We start from the raw sequence: 13,895 nt of genomic DNA on the forward strand, positions 1-13,895 counted from the left end.
CATCAGATCCAGCATGCAGTCTGCAGTGGTGTTTGCCATACAACACAGTTCTCATACTCCATGTTTGACTTGTTCAAACCCATTACCCCAAGATAATGCAGTAAATGATCTTGACTGTATAAACAACCCTTACTACTTTCAAACCTAAATATAGTAATGAATAAAAAACAGCTTTGAATTTTCCATCAACCCAGAAGACTTTTGTGTCATTAGTACAATAATTTAAAACCATTATGAGCCATATAAAGAATTTAACTTCTTAAAACTTTAGATTGTATAAGGATTTTTGAACATGTAAAAATTTTTTTTTCTGCAGAAAAACCTTAGTTTCATTAGTTTCAAGCTTTCAAAGTCTCTCTTTTTTACATGCAGTTCTTTTCTGTTTTCTGCACACAGACTTTCTAGAAATCAGAAATAATTTTAATGGAAAGCAACAATGCTGTATTCCTCACAATTTTAGCTTTTAGCCACCTTGTTGATGTTCTCAGCAACAGTGAAATAGTGCCCATTTTATGATGTGAATAATAATTTATGAACTGAACAATGTTGTTCATGCCAATTCTTATAAAACACACAAGAAAAAAACCCAAAAGGCTTTTCTTTCTTTACAGCTTTCCCTGGACTGCTCAGTAAATGAAACTGAGAGAATGAGGAGAAAGGACGGCTGAAGAAATGACACAGATTATTCACTGAGTTCCTTGTTAGAGATTTTCTGTGCCTACCAAAGGATCTTCATGTTTGGCTACAACCAGATTTCTTTTCTTGTCTTCCTCTGTTACAGTCTGACTGATCTGTTCAAACAGCTTTGACATCTTGGCAAACCTCAGGTGGTTCTGAAACTTTCGTGCAGCAAAAGCATAAAGCAGAGGGTTAATACAGCTACTGATGAATACAAGTGCTCCAGAGATGTATGCTCCTTTGTCTACAATTTCTTCCAGTGCCAAAGACATCTCCTCATTCGAGAGCTCTATTTCAACAGAAATGACATCCAGGATGTTAAAGATGTGGTGAGGGAACCAGCACAGAATGAAAGCCACCACGACGCTGGCAATGAGACGTTCCGATCGCTGCTTGGATTGGTAAGTCATTCTGCTTATTCTTCTTGCAACACACACATAACAAGTGCAAATAATTAAGAAAGGGATTACAAAACCTGCAAGGGTCTCCAGCAGAAGATAGGACACTTTCTGTCTATTAGAAGAGTAGTTGCGACACGTGCACAGAAGCCGACCGTCCATTTCTTCTGTCTCTTGAAATGGAATGACAGAAATGCCAAAGGCAACAGACAGAAACCAAACGAGGAACACAATTAAAGAAATTTTTTCTTTTCTTCTGTAGGTTTGAATTGTGAAAGGGTAAAACACAGCCAGTAGCCGCTCCAAGCTGAGTGCTGTAATCAGAAATATACTGGCATACATGCTGCAGTAAATAATGAAAACCAGCACTTTGCAGAAGATGATTCCAAAAACCCATGAGTCAACAAAAGAGTAAATCCAGATTGGTAAAGTGATCAGTACAAGGACATCAGCAATGGCCAGGTTCAAGATCAGCAGGACTGAAAGAGATATTTTCTTAATTTTTGTACAAACAGTCCAGATGACAATGCAGTTCCCAGGAGTGCCAATTATAAATGACAAAGCCAGTATTATGCAGACTACTGACCTCACAATATTCCATGCTGAGTTCCCACTGCTTTCCTCAGCTTGACTCATTCTGGAAATTCTTCTGTTCTTGGTTGCTCTGTGCTCTGCTTTTATTCTGTAGGTGTTGGTGAACTAGTTGAAAGTTCTCCTCCAACTGATGTTCTGAAGGCTAATGCAGACTATGAGCTCACATCCTCATGTTTACTCTTACTGACATCTGACCACATATGGCAGATGGCCACATATGGCAGTTCCTGTTGTTTAGGAGGATAGGTATTTTTGCATACAAAGCAAAAGCAAAAATACAATGCAGGACCTGACTTTGCTGTTAGTTATACATCCATTGTGCTTCAGCAAATTTTACAGCATGTTGGTGGTCTTTCTAAAGTGTCCCTATTTAAAGAAATGTGCTACTGTTTTGATGTTACTGATCTAATCAACAGCTGTGAGGAGAAAGAAACCCTTTTTATGCTATTCTATTCTTGCTCCTATGAACAACTTGGCACTTTATTTTATAAAAACAAAAACCAGAGGAGTAGCAGGTCAACTACAAATGGGCATTATATGTTTGGCAAGAATTTTAAAGCACAAAAATTGTGCTTACTACCTTCATGTCATCTTTTTTAATTCAGCAGAAAACAGTCAATCATATTTATAAATACCCTGGCATAAAGGAAATCAACTGTTTGTACTGGTACAACAAAGTGGGTAGGAGTTGTATTTCTAATTCTCTGGGAAATTGCAGTTCTTTACCAAACAATAACCCTCAGAGTATTCTGTCTGGATGTAGACTTATAGGAGGAAGTGCTCCATGCCAGAGAGAAAAGATATGACTACATTATTGTCCTGCTGTGCCAGCAATGGGCTATGATGTTTATGATTTTTCCTAGGAAACTTGGTAGTCAATGTAGTACTCAAATCCTAAATGAATCATAAGTTCTTCAGAGCCTGGCCAAAGAGTATGAAACTATTTTGTTATCCTGATTTCAAAACATTTTCTGAAGTTAATTTCTAAAATGTTAAAGGAGGAACTAGAACAGCAGAGCCAACAGAAATATTCAAGAAGTGGAACTGGATGGGTATTTACCACTAAAAAAAGTTCACTGAAACAAAGGAGTTATTTATAAATTTCTTAAATTTAAGAATGTGATGCAGATTATTTCCCTAATTTTACAAACCTGGCAAATGTAGTGCACAGTATTAAGTTTAAAAGTATTTTTCACCATGGAAAAAGGATTGTAACATCAGCACCCCCAAAGCAGCTTAGCTGGTTTTGCTCTTGTAAGAATATAATGAGATCAAAAGCAAATCCAGAATAACCCCACTGAAGTCAAGTATTATATCTTCAAAATACTATTTGTGTAATACAGATTTTAATTGGGATTTAATCGGATACATGATTCCAGTTCCTTTCATTTTTAACCACATTTAATGAATATCAGGTAGAGGAAAAAATGAAGGAAGCTGTTTGTATTGAAGGGAATTTCTGAAAACCACATGTGAAAATTAACTAATGGGAGGAAGTGCTGGGCAGGATCTCTTCTTCCAATGAAATCACCTTTACACACATTTTTTTTCCCCAGAAATATCTTCATAGACTGTTTTAGTTTATTGCCAGTGGCATATCTAGATTGAATTAAGTTGCAGATTTTTATTGGAAAAAGACAATCAAGCAGAGATGTCCAGTACCTCTTGTCACCCAGTGCTTCAGGGACTGGCAGGTTCTTTAAGTAAAGTCAATCTAGATTATGATTGTTGTGTCATACACTGATTATCAAGACTTTGACCTGAATTGCAGAGAGCTCAGGTGACTAAAAGCCTACATAACCAAAGACTTTAGATAGTAAAGAAAGCTACACTGATCACTAGAAACTGCTTAACTGAAAGGTGGGATAATTGCTAAAAATCCTGTGTAGCAGTAAGATACACAAACTGCTAGAAATTGTAGATAACAATAAGGTATGCTCTTAAGTAAATTTTTATGTCATAATAAGTGCTCTAAGTGTAGCTACAATCTTGTGGCCAGCCCTCAATCTACCAAGGATCCCTAAAAGGACTTGTATGTTCTGTACCATTGTGTGACAGTCTGTAGGATTTTTTTGTATAACTTTATTTTTGGTGGAAAAGAGCAGTTGTCTGAACAACCACTGGTATAAGTATAGTTCTAATCCAGTAGTGTATGGATGTGGTTGAACTTCTGAAGGACCTGGCCTTACATTTTCCAGAAGCACCTTTCTCCACTTGAGTTGAAGTTTGCTTGCTAAATGGCCTCAGCCTCTGGCTGTGTCTTTCATTTAAGCTAGAAAACAAATGAGTCTCTCAATTGCAGCCACAGTCTGGAATTTCTGTTTCAGAAAAATCCCAAAGCAGTTTTGGACTGCTAAGATTTCCTTGAGTAAGACTCTGAAGCTAGGCTGTTAGACTAAATATCTCAGACATTAGAGTTAACATTAGCTCAGGAGCATGTTCCTGAACAGCTCTATGTGACTCCTGGATCACTAAGAAAACTTCACGCTGTAAACTGTCTTTAATATTCTCTAAGAGTGTCCGTTATTTATCAAATTTAAATTAGTAGAACACAAACTTTATAGGCAATTTAGCAAATATTTTCATTAACAAATATGGGGAAGAGTAATAACTTACAGATGACAATAGTGTAGTCAATAGCTGCTAAAAACAACAGTGGCTAAACAATTCAGTATCTTACTCACCCTTTTGGCCACATGTGGGTGGGCTTTAAAGTATGAATGCATTTGGACTTCGAATCACAGAAGCTCTGGTCCACTTCATCACAGCAGTGAAATTAAGCTGCATCTGTATGTTTAAAAAACACAGTTTAAGTTTTTTGTGTACATGCATATTATAAGTAGTGCAATAAGTCAGTCATCAATCCAGGAAACTCTCTGTAGATGGGCAAATAACTTCTGAAACCTTTCCAAGCTCAAAAAGTCCATGCTACTGCTATGAAACAATTAAAATAGAATTTGCTTTGCCCTAAATATCAGGTGTGTGTTTCTCTCATCCTTCAAATTATTTATTTCACTCTGAATGAATGCATGAGCTTCCCTCTGGTGGATGTTCTGTAATTTACACTACCACTGAGCATTTTCAAACAGCCATGTTTGCATCCCTGCATGTAAATTGTAATTGATATTTCTACCTCTTGCAAATTTATTCTGAGAAACAGAGTTTCTCTTCAAAATGCTGAGAGACTTTGGGCTAAAAGTCTCTGCTCAAAGTGTATCCATCCTTCCATGCCGTATGAGACTCCCCTGTAAGGACTTACAGAGTAGCCAATACATGGCAAATAGCAAATCCACAATGTGGAACTTGTATTCAGAACTCTACCAAGAAGATTTTGAAAATCAGAAGGATCCTCTGGATGTTTGTCTAGTAAGTGATTGCAGAATAATGATTATCAAGTATCATGGATCTACTGAGATGCTGCAAATTGATGTTATAACCTCATTTATTTCTAATGTGAAAAAGAAGTAATTAGCCTGAACCTCTCAGTTCTTCAGCCACTGCATCAAGGTGTATTTGCAGGATTTGTACAAATGCCTTGTAACAAACTCAAGTCCATGTGCTACTGAGGGCAGTGTGAAAGTGCCACCTTGATCAGAGAACTATGGGCTACTTCACAGCTGATCTAATTATTGCTTTCTTGATTACAGGAGGGGCTCCTATGTAAGAGGGATTCCAGGGGAATGTGCTCTGCTCTGAAATTACTGCAAAGGGAAGTGCAGTGTAGGAAAAGATAAAAAGCAGATATTTCTATGGTCTTGCAGTGTTTGTGGCAGCAGCCCATGGGGCAGCAAGTACAAATAAGAACACTCCCAGGGCTGCTTCATCAGAGAGTAAATAACTTAAGGAAGAACTTGGGATCAGTTCCAGAATGTAATAAAAGATGTGTACTTTGCCCTATAAAGTTTGAAATATTCTGTGCTGTGTGTATTGTTGTTAATCAGTATCCTAACATTATTAAAAATTTGTATGAGAAAAGGTTTCCTGTTTGTTCTGTTCAGTTTTTTGGCTGGCTAGAGATATGGCTGGCTAGAGAAAAGATTTCCTGCTTGTTATGTTCAGGGAAAACTGCTTTAGGATTTGTGACAGGGAAGAGCTTCCAAGGCACCTGTTTTGTGTGCACCAGACATGCTTACATATTGGCACCTCTCTTGCCCTAACAGACGGATCACTGACAATCAGAACATGTTTCCATGGTGAAAACCACAGAGAAATACTTTCCTTGTACAGACATACCAGGTGCATTAGATTAGAGGTGTTAATTAAGATAGTGGAGAACTGTATTCATACTTCTGACTACAAGCAGGAATATGAATAACAATTAAGCAGAGATTATGGAAAAACTTATAGACACCTTTTCTTGACATTATGAATGTATACAGTTTTAGTGCCCTCTTACAGTACAAGCTTTTGAACAGTAAATGTATAAATTTGTTACAATTAAAGGCAAGGCTGGCCCATTCTGAATCAGCTACTACTAGGTAGCTACTTGTACACAAACTGTTGCTATCCAAAATCCTTAGGGGTACAAGCATATCTGGCACCGTGGTTGCTACTGAGAAAATCAAATGCGCAGTTTATATGCTCTTCCTTTTGAGAAATAACTTACAGATGGCAAATACTGCTTGGATGATTTGCTGCCAAACAGGATTGAATTTTTTTTTAATTGTTTAGCCAAACCTACTGGCATTTCCACCTTGTTTACTGGGATTGCATGTAAATATTATTTTGCTATATGATCGATGTCTCTTTTTGTTATTCAGCAGTGATAAAAGAAAGTGTTCAGCAGAGCATGTGTTAGTGAAGGATCTGTGATTACAAACCCTGCAGTGCCTGAGCAGCAGCACCAGCCGCTCTGCCCACACGGCGCGGGCTGTCCGTGCGCTTCTGCGTTTGCAACACAGGGCGGCGCTGGGGAGCCGTCCCTCGGTGTGGGCCGGGCCTGCAGGCCCGCAGGTGCTGCCTCTCTCTGCGCTGCGTGCTCGGCCTTCAAGGCCACGGCTCTCCACAACACTGATTCTTTTGTAACTAAAACTTCAATAAACTCACGGGGGAACATCACATTGTGCTTTTTTGTCTTGTACATCGCATTATTTTCTAAATATTCATCTTTCTAGCTCTCTCAGTTCTGTTTTGATACGTGTCCATTTCTGTTTTAACTGATCTGGTAAGGACAACTCCCTCTGCGACAAGAAAAAACATTATTTTAATAAATAAATTTTATTTTCTATGTCTCTGAAGGAACAAAGTTTGGAAAGTTTGGTAATTATATTAACATTTGCTCCTTCAGTGTAGCTGAATTTGTGTGTTCTCTTTGAAAAGCAAATCAAATTGTGATCTCTTGGGTTGTGAAACAACCCTGTCCAGCAGATTTGAGCACCTTTAAAGACTTATTTAATTCCTTTATTACACATGACTTAACCTTGCTCCCAGTGTGACATGAAGTTTTGATTTTGTGGCCTTGTGTCAGGAGGCTGGTTAATTGTGCTGCAATTAGCAGACTGCACTGATTTTATGGGGAATACAAAGCTTTTTCTTCTGCTCTGTAGCATCCACCACGTGTGTGTAAGGAATGCCTGTGTGCTCAATCACTCAGTAATTAGCATACCTGACATTCTGTTCTGCATAGCAGAGAAACCAGCACCCTGTGCCAAGCTGCCCTTCAGAATGGTCTTGTCCAAGCATTCTTGATCTGAAACAAAAAGTAGTCAGGATTCATTCTGAGATGCTACACAGAGCCACACTAACAACTATTTAGTAAACACACACACAATATACTGTATGGAAAAGTGCAAGATATGCAAGCTTCAGGCACAGATAATGTTTTATCATTCTGAGCTGTTGTTTCTGTAGAATTTCTCTATAATATTAGAAATGACTGTGAGTAATAACTTCTCCAATAAATGAAGTGTTTTCACTGGCAGACAGTGGCAGCACCATTTTCTTAGTTAAAACGTATATCTATTTATGAAATGTAATAGAATGTACAGCTAATAGACTCTAAAATAATCTGATGTCTTATTTTTCCTATATTTGACTCTCGAGCCTAATAATATGACCTGGTTTTAGGCAGACTTATTTTCTATGTTCCTGTATTGAGTCAGATCAAAAAGTACTTTTAGCCTGGTATCTTGTCTCTGGTAGCAGCCACAAGCAGGTGTTTAGAGAAGAATGTAAGAACAAGCCATGTGTGTCTGTACTTGTCCTACACATCCTCTGGCATTCAGTCAACCACAGCTGAGGAGTTTCTTGGATCAGAGATGGTTTCTGTGTGTTTAATAAAGCTTTGTGGACATTTATTCTGAAGACTTCCTATCCTTGAACTCCAGTGAACTTGTAGCACTGCAGCTTTGATCCATGCTGTGTGAAGAGCCATCTCCTTTTGTTTCTTTGCTGCTCTTCTGTTGGCTCCAGCTGGCTCCCCACAGCTCATCTGTTGGAAAAGCAGTGAACAGCACACCTGTGTTCATGCTTTCCACAGTTCTGCCTTGATTAAAGCCTGCATCTGTCAGTCAGTGCTTGGCTGCAGACTGAAGAATTCTTACATACATGAATATACCTACAGACCTTCTTATACCCAGTAAAGAATTTCTCCCATGCTTTTTAACATCTCTTCATTCTTCTCACTGTCTCTTCATTCAGGTCTTTTATGTTTTGTTCAGACAGAGGAACAGACTAGCTCTGAAATTCAATAGTTCAATTAAACCACAGTGTGCTGATGAGGGAAAATGAAAGAAATCAAGACATTCAGAGGTCAAAGTTCCCTCATCTCCAGTCTGTTTGTCTCACCCTGCTGCAGTGTAACAGGGCTGGCCATACTGCACCCAAACATGTCCTTTTTTTTTTTTTTGTCTAATTGGGGATTAGTGTAGTTTACATTCAAAGCATAAAAATAATAATTAGCTTTTGTCTTTCTCAATGCCAGTCTGTGCTCTAAGATTTAGAAGACTTTGTTCCAAAGGTCACTGTGTCATTCTTCCTTCATTTACTCCAGATGCTTCACAATCATAGAAATCCTCATGTGATACAATGACCTTGTAATCCTTAAACCTCAGGTTATCCCGACTGGTGGAGGTTTGTAGCTCTGCTGTGTGTCCTATTCTGTGTTTAAAACACTAGAAGTCAAGTATAATCTAAAATTGCCATTATTTGGTGCTGTATGAAAGGCAGCTTTAATTGCACCTGTTACCTTTTCCTAGGTAGCTTTGTGTCTTGTTACGTCTGGCTGTGTGGGAAGCATTTAATCCTCTGTGATATTGAATGGTATCTCTTTAACACCTCCTCTTTTCTGACACAGCAAATGTGTGACTTCTCTTTCTCTCATGATTGTGGTTTTCCTGTCTTTTGAGCTTGTGACTGGGATCTGTTAGTGAGTGAAAAACAGACAACATAATACAGAAAATATGGCTAAGGCTCTTGGTAGACACTGCTGATGAGTATCCATTGATCAAATTACTAAGGATCCCCCTTGGCATGACAAAACACAGACCCAGTCACGAACTTTATCCATGTTCTAGTCCTCTGATTGAGGTTTTGAACACTGTCAGGTTCCAATTACAATTTATAGATTATACATCTCTTATTTTATAAGAGATTTGCTAGGTTGTTGTCATCATGTAATACTAACTTCTATAGAAGTTTATACAGATATCAAGAAGACATCTGTAATGGATATAAAAGCAAATGTTATCCACACATTTATAAAGAACTCATATTTTAAACATTATTAGTCTTTCTGTGTTATCTGAGAACAAGCATCTTGTGTAAACACTAGAGAAAAACATCAGTACTGTCTAGCAGATTCCCAAAATGAGGAAATATCCAATAAAACAGAGTAAGAGAGCAGCTGTGAGAGAACTGCTCTCTGCAGCTAATCAATGCATCTTTGCAGCACACAAACACAGCAGAACTGTTTTCAGATGTCAGAATGAGGTCCAAGTAGAAGAGCTGAAATCGCCTCATAATGGTATAACATTTTACAGGAACACTCATGTATTTCTTGTTTCAGCAGAAAATTTGTTTTCATGTCACATGATAGCAGTACTCATTTTTTACTGCTTCTTTGGCTTGTAATCTGAGCAGCTTCACATCCAGCTGCCAAGCACTGATAGCCAAATTAATTTCACCATACCATGAAGAAACTTTTATGAGTGTTAGTCTATTGTCAGTGTAGCATGGCAACAATATTTACACCATCTCAAGCTGTCTTTAGCATACTAATTAAAAAAAATAATTTTCCAATAAATCCATCTTCTCAAACTACAATGCCCAGATCCAGATAGCCTTTGGCAAGCTTCCTCTTTCTAATATGTCCACAAGTGTCTCTAAATTGTCATTATGCAGGTTAAAACATGACAGGTCAGTTCACTGCTACCTGTTTAAAATGTACTTTATTCAGTGCTGTTACCAGGAATGTGTTAAAGGAAATTGTGGAATTTTATTAGAATTTTCATTTTATATTCACTTATCTGCCCAACAGAATGGTCAAAATAATTGTCCTGATCCAAATTTGATCATAGATATGATTTGAACATGAGGATTAAAATAATGACCTTCAATAGTCCCTTCCAACCTTAATTTCCCTGTAACTGTATTGTTGCACTGACATGTTTGACAGAGCCTCACACGATGCTTCTCATGATGCTGCTGATTCAGGCATTTCCCCATGATTAACTGTTCCCAGCTGCCTGTGTCCCTCAGTCCAGAAGGGAACTCTGTCCTTACAGGAATCATCAAGCAACACTTTTCAACTTAATCTGCCCAAAGGATGGGACAGAAAGTGCCTGTGCATTCGTAGCCTATCTATGCCTTACTTTAGAACACAGTACCAGCCAAACAGCAGATCAGGCATTTCTTTTTGCAGTCAGTGGCAGTTAAAACTCAGATCTCAACAACTAGTTTTGTTAATTTTGTTTGTTTTAAATGTTAATCAAGAAACTTTGGTAAAATGTGGGTCTGTCCTATTCAGTTAAGTGTAGTCAGTTTTCCTATTCATATCTAGTTTTTAATGGGGTACTCTGGATTTGAAGGATAGAAAATAAACATTTTGTCTACAGAGACATTACATCTTCATATCTAAGATGACATTTGCTTCACAGATGCATCAGTTAGTGAGATTGTATAAGCATTTCAGAGCCAGAGACATAACTGAAGAAAAAATCTTTACATATCCTTTAAACTCAGGTGAACTCTCATTTTTAATGCACCAGTGAAAGAGAAACTCTCAGATTTGTTTCTTACAGGCTGAAGGGAAGTCTCTCAACATATGTGATCAGGGTCAGATGGTTTTCCATCCCTCAGTGTTGGGAAAATTCAGCACTGAAAATGAGTGAGTGAAACCTTGTGAAGACTAGACAAAGACCAACATCCCCTTTGATACAACACTAAATTACTGACAGCAGTTTCAGTTCTTCTGGACACACTTGTGTTTCCAGAGATGGATTCACTTTTGTCACTAATCTGTTGGATTCAGTAGCAGCAGTGTTGTGTCTCTTCAGAAGTACTCTGAGCTAGCAGATTTCCTAAGGCCTGTATTTCCCTGTGGCTCCCCTGACACTGTGTCCAGCTCTTTGGGATACCAAACAGGTGTGACACTGGATGAAACACTGAAATGCTTATTAAGCAGTGGCCTCTTGCCTTTTCAGTACATGTGGACTAGAATCCCGAAATGCTGCTGCTTGACTTGTGTCACTGTGCCCTCTCTAACCACACTCAGTCTTGAAAGACTTGTTAAGCCTTCCAGTAACAGCACACCAAATTCTGCTTTTCCTCCAAATTTCTTCCTCACAGAAAAAAGTACCTTGTCTGCAGATTAAACCACCTTGTCAGCTTTCTTCCTCAGAGGGCCCAAGTTTCTCTGCAGAGCAAAAGGTGTCAGGTTCTACCACTCCAGCAATGTGCTGGGAAGTTGTTGTACTTTGTGGGAACTTGTGCAAGACACAAACTGTGCCTGAGGGTTCAACCTATTCAGTTTTCATCACAACATGAATTATATTTTCAACACTTTTCCCCATATATTCATCCTACACAAAATAGTATCTCCCCATTTCATCTTCCCATGCCGCCTCTTATTTTTAAATTATTTTTTCACTTCCATATATGGCTTAGCTCCAGTTTCAAAATTCTTCAGTGGTCCAACCCAGAACACCAGCTCTGAGTAAATCTTGAGTAAAAGTTCCACTAGTTAAGTTTGAGCATCCTTGCTCAAAATTTCTCACTCCCAGATTCTAACAAAATTCTCTCTGAGCAGGAATTCTGAAATTCCAAGTATTAGTAATTAAATCCTCATGATTTACTATGAAGCTTTATTACATCAATAGTTTACAAGGACAAATTGATTTGCTTTAGCTAAACATGAGCCAAAGGAGTAACATGATCTCTATTATATGGATTAAAGGTTTGAAGATAGGAGATATGACAGTGACTGTTACTCTGTTAATTGTGGTTACCCCACGTTGGCTCTGAGTTTGTGGGTTGATGGTTATGTAAGCCTGCATTTTCAGTACTCCCACTATTCAAGTGCTCTCTTCCCTTTTTTCCAGTCTCTGTTTGACACTGTGACCAAATTTAGCCTGAAAGACAACGAGGAACACGGGTTTTGTTTACTGTCCTAATGCTACTGAGCAGCAGCATGGGGAACAATATGGAAGTGGATGTGAAGCACTGAGGAGAAGTGAAAGTAAGAATTGTCTTTGCAGCCCTGGTTCAAATGCAAGTCAAGTTGTGTCCTGGCACTGTGCTACTGCACTGGGCTGCAAGGACAGAGGAAATTTGTCACAACACTTTTGGTTGTCTTCACATCTCTCTTTGAAAGTAGCTGTCTTCTACTTGTGTGTGTAAGTCAGCACAACTGTGTTTGAGGGTATTTGAGCCAATGCAAACACCACTTCAATGGCAAGGATCACAGGCAAATAGAGAATTCTGTTCAATCAAATAAAAGACATTTAAGCAAACAGTAGATTTCTGAAAAGGATTGTTTCTCTTAAACAACCAGTGTGGAAACTCAAATTCAATTCATGGTCTCTGTCAAGAGTGCAAGCCCTCAAAGTGTCTTAAACAAAGATAATGCTACTGACACTGTAGTTTCTGGCATTTAATATGGTTTATTTCTATGGTGTGGGTTTTTTGAAGAAGTAAAGAATATTTTCTTAGAAGATGGATTATGCATATGAAAAAAATTCTACAGTGATAGCAAACTGGCCTCTGAAGTATGAATAATGATTTTTTTTCACTTCATACATAAATGAAAAGGATGTAGTCCTCCTTTTATCAGTAGTTTAACTGCAACAACTTCATTTTCCATTTCTAGCCAACTTTGGATATCAAACATGTGAAGGAAGCAGTATATAAAATGTATTTTATAAAATAATGAGTTGGCTGGCATTTTACTGGCAGTTCAGATGTAGAGTTGGTTCTGTTATTTTTTGAATCTGCCTTGGATGATGACTGGTAGATTTCTGTGTGGCTACACACGCTCACGTTCCCAAACTGCTGTTAATCTACAAATCCCTGTTGCTAAATCATTCTCTGTGGAGAAAGAGCTGGATTGCTCTTCTAACAAAGCAGCCCTTGGAAATAGTTACACTGACTCAATTAATAGCAGGGTATCATCAGCTGGAAAGCAATGCTGTGTGTCCAGGTTCCTGGGTTTGTTGGTGTGAGTGACAATAGGACCAGGCACTCAGTGTGAAAACAGAAATTTGCTGTGCTACAAAAGCAAAGAGCTTAATGCACTTTGTGTTTAAATGCAAATGCTCTGATCTCACAAAAGGAGACAATAAAAGAAATAACTAACAAATGCTACTTGATTTATCAGCTGAAAGACTGCTATTTAAAGAGCCTGGGCTTGCAGGAATAGTTACTATGGTTTTAGAAGCCTTTTCCTGGGATAGAATTAGATGGAGAGTATTTCAGTGAAATGTGAGGAGGTTCCCAGCTGTCAAAAGAGCACAGGGATTTGTAAAGGAAATATTAAGACTAGTTTGAAGACATCTTGAGTAGAATCAATGAGGAAATTGTTACAGAAGTGATACATATGTGGTAATCACTAGGAGCACTTGTAAATGCTGACAAATGCAAAATGTACCTGGAGCCCAAAAGGTCTGTGCCCTTAGAGGCCCACAGCCAGGCACAGAAAATCTGCCCCAAGATGATGCTCTGAGGCCACCCAAGGGAACCCACAAGATGTGGAGGGCTTGACAGGTGCCATTCCTTGAACCTTGTGTCATA

General features: G+C 38.4%; 1 protein-coding gene across 1 annotated transcript; it reads right to left on the reverse strand.

Moving 5' to 3' along the window:
- Nucleotides 1-233: 233 nt before the first annotated feature.
- On the reverse strand, nt 234-1,712 carry LOC131563654 (leukotriene B4 receptor 1-like). Its single transcript, XM_058813771.1, has one exon. It carries the CDS (start codon nt 1,710-1,712, stop codon nt 702-704), a length of 1,011 nt encoding a protein of 336 aa, XP_058669754.1. The 3' UTR covers nt 234-701.
- Between the last annotated feature and the right edge of the window lie 12,183 nt (nt 1,713-13,895).

Source organism: Ammospiza caudacuta, chromosome 13, assembly GCF_027887145.1.
Source record: "Ammospiza caudacuta isolate bAmmCau1 chromosome 13, bAmmCau1.pri, whole genome shotgun sequence".
Taxonomy (NCBI): domain Eukaryota; kingdom Metazoa; phylum Chordata; class Aves; order Passeriformes; family Passerellidae; genus Ammospiza; species Ammospiza caudacuta.

Bases quoted from the DNA above. Each gene is read 5' to 3' on its own strand.
- LOC131563654 (XM_058813771.1), bottom strand. From the start codon at position 1,712: ATGAGTCAAGCTGAGGAAAGCAGTGGGAACTCAGCATGGAATATTGTG.